At 40.8% G+C, this 7,495-nt stretch overlaps 2 protein-coding genes across 4 annotated transcripts in view; both read right to left on the bottom strand.

Annotated features, from left to right (window-relative positions):
• Nucleotides 1–170: 170 nt before the first annotated feature.
• On the bottom strand, nt 171–1,517 carry LOC129831428 (protein S100-A11-like). Its single transcript, XM_055894807.1, has 3 exons — nt 1,409–1,517; nt 1,046–1,201; nt 171–489 (listed from the first exon to the last, which is right to left on the bottom strand). Exons 2-3 carry the CDS (start codon nt 1,172–1,174, stop codon nt 361–363), a joined length of 258 nt encoding a protein of 85 aa, XP_055750782.1. The 5' UTR covers nt 1,175–1,201; nt 1,409–1,517; the 3' UTR covers nt 171–360.
• A 2,286-nt stretch (nt 1,518–3,803) lies between these two features.
• Nucleotides 3,804–7,495, bottom strand: part of LOC129831427 (pre-B-cell leukemia transcription factor-interacting protein 1-like) — a 32,666-nt gene continuing 28,974 nt past the window's right edge. For all 3 annotated transcript variants that reach the window (XM_055894804.1, XM_055894806.1, XM_055894805.1), the window contains exon 10: nt 3,804–7,459. In XM_055894804.1, the coding sequence (XP_055750779.1) occupies nt 6,345–7,459 (1,115 nt within the window). In that variant the 3' untranslated portion in view covers nt 3,804–6,344. The remainder of the gene's footprint in view (nt 7,460–7,495) is intronic.

Below are 7,495 nucleotides of genomic sequence, written 5' to 3'. Positions count from 1 at the left end.
GTAATAGACCCACACTAAATGAGACAAGAGGGTGGTGGACAGAGCCGGACTGGGACCAGAGATTGAGCCCGGCATTTCTAACACAGGCCCATTTCCCCCCCTCTAGGCATCCACCTGAGTAATAGATGTCATATACTGAGGCCAGTGAACCAAAGAAGACAGAAGGAGAGTTAAGACAATGGATCCTTTTATTCAAAGTCACCTGCTTTAGAAAATGATCAACTAAAGAATTGTGCATGTCAATTCAGATCATAAGTTTACCACACAGCTACCTACAGGATCATTTCATTGGACTGTAGCCTAATGCGCAATGCTACACACTCTTTAGTCCAACGGATTCCCATGAAGTCTTTTTATTGGCTAAAAGCCCCCTTGCTTGTTGGCAAGTTTTCCAATCAGCTGCCAAAACTCCAGAAATGTCAGCTCCCCATCGTTGTTTTCGTCCAACGAGCCCATGAGCTGCTCGATCACGGCTGGATCGCTGGCGTTCTGCAGGCAATCAGAGAGGAGAAAGTGGACAGTGACCCATTCAGGCCCAGACTGGGTTAACAATGAGCTGCATGGTTAAGGCTACTCTGCCATCTAATGGTAAATAATAGTACAGTCCTATAGAACAAATGGCACTGAGTCTGAGTTCCACAAACGTTGGTTGCAAAGTGTTGTTTTGCAGAATAAAATGGAAGGAGGTTTGTGCCATAACACCTGGTGAGCATGCCAGAGCAAATACCGGTGACTTGAGTCCCAAATGGCATCCTGTTCCGAGAGCAATAGAAGTGGTACAGAAAAGGATTTGGCCTGCTATCACTAACGTATATGATGCTTGATATCACATGTCATTCAGCCACTCACTCACTGCTCTAGATCCTTTATTGCGAAATGGGTGCCAAGTACGAAGTGGGTGCTGAAGAGGACTAAGGTTCTGTCCCAAATGGTACACTATTCCCTATGTAGTGCACTACTTTTTGGCCAGCGCCCATAAGGCTCCGGCCTAAAGAAGTGTACTACATAGAAAATAGGGTGCCATTTGACACTCAGTAAGATTTACCTTGACAAAAGTAGGTAGTTGAAAGGCCACCAGGCTGCTGAACTCCTCTTTGCTCAAGGTGTTTGAGGATCCATCCTTTCCAGCAAAGGTCTTGAACTGGGAGACAAGTACATTGATGGCAGATTCCATTGTATTGAGTCTGTATGAAGGAGTTGACTGCGAATACATGACAAGAGAAAGAGACCGGTCTGCTTATGAATTGTCAATAAATGCTGTTACAATGTTTTTATACATTGTTGAAGCAGACTTTAAAATAAAGCCAGCAACTAAATGATGAAAAAAACAGAAAATCATGTGAAATCAGATTCAGAGAGAAGAAAGAGAGAACAGTATTAAAGGAAAACAAGTCATATGTTGTCTCACCTGGTGAGGTATGGTCTGGTTGCAGCAGGTATGGAGAACCTTGTCTTCTCTTTCCAATCTTTCTTCTCCTCTTTTATTGTCTCCATCCCCCCTTGATGACGCAGACGTCAGCGGAAAAGCAACAAGTTTCCATCAGGATATTCTTATCTAGCTTTCTAATTTTCCATCACAACTTCTGGAGGGCACACAATCACCCCAGACCCAAATGCACATACAACTTTTACATACCAATGGACATAAACAAATATATTGATATGATGGGAGTTTACTACAGTCCAATTCAATATTATTCTGTAGTTTTGATGTTATAAACATTTGATCAAAAGTCAGCCAATAACTTCTGCAATTTTGCTGACAGGACAATTTATTTCAGTTGGTTTCCTCGCAGTGTTGTGGACTTACGATAACATCTCTGTCAGCTCATTTTAATCAGGAACCTGAATCAAACCTGAAATCAGCATAGATGTATTCATACATAACATCTCTCAAACCCTACAATGATGACAAAATAGTTTAAAGAAAATGCTGCATCATCAAATGATAGTGATCCAGGAGTGTAAGTCTGCACACAAATGTATGCATATCAGAGAGAGAGAACGCAAGAGAGAGAGAGAGAGCGTGTGAGTATGCATCTCTGAGAAAAGGTGTGTGGTGGTGTTTACTCCGGTTTTAAAATGGGAGTCCTGTTCACTATGTATCTAGGCCTAGTGGGGAGGCCCAATAGTAAAGCTTCTCCTTGATCAGGTGTTTGGGAGATGTGGAACGTTAGGTATGGCAGTTTCAAAGTGTTGGACAGGAACCATCCATCATTACTGACAGCTTTACTAATCAGTTCATCTAATCAGGACTGGTACAGACTCACTGCTTCAGTCACACATAGGTTACCTCCCCAACGGCACCCTATTCCCTGTATAGGCCACTACTACCCACAATGGTGGAAAAAGTACCCAATTGTCATACTTGAGTAAAAGTAAAAAGATACCTTACTAGAAAATGACTCAAGTAAAAGTCACCCAGTAAAAAACTACCTGAGTAAGTCTAAACTTATTTTGTTTTAAATATACTTAAATATCAAAAGTAAATGTAATTACTAAAATACACAGAAGTATCAAAAGTAAAAGTATAAATAATTTAAGATTCCTTATATTAAAGAAAACCAGACGTCAATCCAAGGCTCAGCCTTAATTTACAAACTAAGCATGTGTGTTTAGTGAATCACCAGATCAGAGGCTAAGAATTCAAAATGTAATGAGTACTTTTGGGTAAGGGAAAATGAATGTAGTGAAGTAAAAGTTATCCCTCCCCCCCAAGATAACCTACTTAAGTAGTCCTTCAAAATATTTTTACATAAGTGCTTTACACAACTGACTACCCATATGGCCCTGGTCAAAAGTAGTGGACTATAAAAGGAATTGTAGTGTGCCAATTCAGAAGCAGTCACAGTGCCAATGGTGTGTGCTGCATGTGGACATGTATGTGCGCATGCTTCTTAGAGGTGCTTACAAGGTTTAATTATTACTTACAAGGGATTAATCTGTGTCATAAATACTTTTGTCTAGTAATATGGACACAACAAAATATTAATTCCCCACATTTCTGCACTTCCCCCTCTGCCGGTAGCCTAAGTGACACACACTTAAGCCTTGTTCACACTACAGGCCTTAATGCTGATTGTCCAAACAGCAAGTTACAAGTGACCAAATCAGATGTGTTCAGACAGCAGTCATTTGCTGACATGGCTACGCTTGTTGTCATAGCGTAGCCATAACGACAGGTGTATGTGCAGTGGTGCAGGGTGATTGGTGGTGCTCGTGCTTCCTACTCCTCAGAAGTTCTGTAGCAAGCTAAGGTGACAACAATGCCTGCCTTACACGTTTCCCAGTTGCTTTGAATGTTCAAAAATCCTAGTGTAAGAACACTAACTTTCAGAAAGAGTAATTTTTGGCTAGTCACAGCAGTCAGCTATAGCTAGGTAGCTGTTCAGCTTTCTAGCACATTCACTCATTTTGTTTGTAAACAATTAACAAGCTAGTTAGCTACAACCTCCGTGTTCTTGTCAAACTCAACAGAGTAGCTAGCAAGCAACAAGAAATGCAAAATGAGTCCAAAAATCACTTGACTGCAAATAAATCAGATTTGACCGTTCAGTCACAAGTCGCATGGCCAGGTATCGGATTTGTATCTGACTTCAAACCACCTATGAAGGTGGTTTTCAAATGTGGCTTGAAATATCAGATTCCATGTGCTTTTTGGCTGTTCAGACTACAAGAAAATTAACAGATTTTAATACCCCCCCCCCAAAAAAATTAATTTGAGTCACTTCAAACTACCAGTGTGAACAAGGCTTTAGACAGAGGAAAATATATCATTCGTACAAAAATGACAACATATATCATTCAAGATTCAGATTTTTTTTTATTTCAAGTCCAACACAAACCCACTATAAAGGAGAAATGGCTGCAGAGACTACTCATTCAACTTAACTCAAAATTGTACAAGTCACAGGATTCAGGACTTTCTTTACATGTATCAATTAAATGCTAAACTGGGATATGTCCTGACTCCTAAATTATATGGCCATTGTAAAAGAACATTTTGATAAAACAATATATATCTTCCACTGAATGAATACCAAAAAAATATATACTCTGAACATTTTATTGTGTGCATTTGGGGAGTTAAACTTAATTTCCTTAGTTTATGCAGTTTGTTTATAATCTCTCAAGTTGCTTTTTTAACTCTTTATCCACATCAGCTAGACTTCTTTGGTAAAAAAGCTTTAACAATTAATTTACATTTACAGGTTTTAAATTCAACCAAAAACAAAGATGACTTACTATATTTAATTAAATTCCCAAATGGAGTAACCTACATTTTCTCTCTTCATAAAATACCATAAAATAACCGGACCATAGCCAATCAAATTCACAAATAGCATGAATTCTTAAGCTTACAGAATCAAACCAATTTAGTTGCCTGTCAAACACTGAAACCAAGTGTGAAAATGGATTTATAAAAGGCACATTGCTGGCAGAAACAAAATCTTCACAAAATAAAATGGTAGACTTTCAAGCTATTTTTTTCACAATATATACTGTCTGGGACAGACACATGACATTTGAACAGCTAGAGTTGGTTTTAAGTTAAACCCATAAATGTGTTGAGGCCAGGAAAAGCAAAATTAGGGCTTAGTCTTAGTCTTTTAAACACACAAATAAGCTATGAAAACTTGAATTAAATATCAGGATAGCAAAACACTTCACACCTAATGTAATTGATAGTGATCGTGACAACAGAGAAAAATAAAAACAAGGGAAACAGTCATCCTGAAATGTGTACAGATTCAACTCTCTTGTAAAAGTACCAACCATGGACTTTTAATATGTACTAATATCCTAACCTTGTACTTAGTTTGACTTTCAAATCTGGCATAAACTCGATGTAAATGGCATTGCTTGATAAAACACCAGTTAAACCTTTCTTATATAGACACATCCAACAATCGTGCTATTGGGTATTTTCCAGGTTACATCACAGTATCCAAAATAACTTTATTAAAAAGGAACATGCAACCGATAACAGTGCTCATTGAAAATCTAAATGATCAAAAACGTGTCAAAAACAATAGTTCAGATATGTCAAATTGCCAATACGGTTTTGCACTCAATCTACTGTATAAGTCTACGGCTAACTCAGCACAACATAGTACACTGAAATATATTAGAACCGATTCCTGCTACATTAGGACAGCACAAACATGATCTCAGCGTTAATAAGAGGTAAGAACTACTGCTTGTGTCAAAAAGAATTGAGGCAGTAGCGCTGGGCCGTCGTCCTGTCTGTTCAGATAGTACCGGTGCATTAAGTCTGACATCAGCAAGCTCATTGAACAGCTTCTATCCCCAAGCAATACAACTGATAAATAGCTACACGGACTATCTGAGTTTACCTTGTATCTATATTGACCTTTTATTTCAATATTTGCACTGTCTCTATGCACATTCACAGGGCCCTACACACACACACACGCAAAACACTCACTCCATTATTTGCTCACTCACACATACATTTCTACTGACTCTACACACCCACTCACATACAAGCTGCTGCTAATCTGTTTCTTATATCCTGATGTCTAGTCTCCTTACCACTATACAGGTCTACCTCCATCCCTCCAGTATCCCTGCACATGTAAAATATGGTGTTGGATCTGACTTTAAAATATTTCCTGGATATAGTATGCTTACTTAATTGTGTACTTCATATTTCCTATTATTGTTTTTTTCTAGTAATACATTGTTATTGATTATTGCATTGTGGGGTATTGAGTTAGCAAGAAAGGCATTTCACTGTACGTGTGCATGTGACATTTAAACTTGAAATTGTTCAAGAATGTTCTGCTTTCGCTGACAATTATACTCAAAAGGGTAAGACAATTAGTGAAAACCAGAAACCAAGCACTAAGGGCCAAGCGCCTACACAGCACTGTATGTTTGCAGAGCTGATACAACAGAAGCTAACAGAGCTGATACAGAACCGGTTCAACTAGATCTGATCCTAACCATAACAACGGAGAAGAGACTGATCAGGAATCAGTTGTGGGAGCAAAGAGTTCACATTGCTGTGTATCTAATTGTTGATCTTGAATTGTGACATTCAATTTTATAAGTGCCAAACACTATAGGTAAATCAACTCCACACAACTGTCAATATGTAGGACTTGACATTGAAGACATGACATAGGTAGGTAACAACTGATTCCCAACAGACAAGAATGACTTCAGCTAATTAGATGCAGAGCTAGGGACATGTTTACGAGATGTAAGATCACTCCTTCTCATGCAGGAAGCCCTTCAAAGGCAACAACACCTGCTGTTAACCACCATGTAATACCATTGCTGTATCTTGGTGTTCCATTTGTCTGGTTTATTTCTATCTATGCAGTGGCTGCAAACTTCCACAAAGCTTCTCGCTCAAACTCCTCCATTGCCTCCTCCAGGGCTTCATCCTCCTGCCCATCAACCTCCAAAATGTCTGCCATGTCCTCTAAAATGTCCGCCACATCTTCAGCGAAGTCACTGAAGAGAACTTTGTCATGGACGAACACACCGTCTTGAAAAAACATGCCGACCAACTTCTGAATCTCGGCTTTGCTGTCCGCCGTAGCCCTCTCCAGCTTGCTCAGGTAGCCGTCTAACAACTCCTCAAATTCAGACAGTTCCACGGGAAAGAGCCCTTCCTGGCTAGCGCAGTCCTCAACACCGCTACAGCCCGCCAGGGGGCGAACGTTGCGTCCAAGTTTCTCCTCCTGGTGCTTCCAGAAGCTGGTGTGGTCATACTGGTGGGTCTGGTGGTGGTGGTGATGTTGCTGCTGATGGTTGGAGTCGTGTTGATGGCGATGATTGGACTCTTTCTTGTAGTCTTTCTTGGACTGCCAGGGCCTCTCCTGCTTTCTTTTATCCCTGTCCACCCTGCGCTCATTCTTCTTTCTCTCCCACTCATCCTGGGATTTCCTCCAGGCCTCTTTATGAGAGTTTTGTTTGTTTGCCTTCCAGTCCTTGTCCTTCCTCTTGTCTTTCTCTTTGCATCCACCCTCATTCTTTTCTTTGTTGTCTTTGCAGTGTTTCCAGTCTTTCTCTCCCTTCCACTCCTTCTTCTCCTTTTTCCAGTGGTCTTTGCTGTTGTCCTTGGCTTTCTTCCCGTCCCTCTTGTTCCCGCTCTCCCTTGGCTTCTTCTTGCCCTCAATCCTGTTCCCCATCTTCTCCACCTGCTCACTGAGCCTCTTCTGGATCTCAGCCAGGCTCTCCCTCACCGTCTTCTGGTACCCACCATCCTTCTTATACCCACCATCCTTCTTCATCCCCTCCAGTCTCTTTCTGCTTTCCTCCAAAAGCACCTTCTGCTTCTGAAGCTCTTCCTTCACCCTGGCCCCCTCTCTCGGACCCCTCCTCCTTTCGGGCCCTGCTGTGGTGCTACTCTGGTTGCTAATCCCAGGTTGGCCAGTAGGGGGTGGAGTTGGGCTTGAGGGAGGTGGGGGTGTTTCCTTGTTGGCTGAGGTAGACATAACAGAACAAAAATCAGTGAGTT

This window comes from Salvelinus fontinalis, chromosome 32, assembly GCF_029448725.1.
Source record: "Salvelinus fontinalis isolate EN_2023a chromosome 32, ASM2944872v1, whole genome shotgun sequence".
In the NCBI taxonomy this organism is placed as follows: domain Eukaryota; kingdom Metazoa; phylum Chordata; class Actinopteri; order Salmoniformes; family Salmonidae; genus Salvelinus; species Salvelinus fontinalis.
Note: the sequence above shows the minus strand (reverse complement) of the source record. Positions and strands in the feature narration are given on the sequence as shown.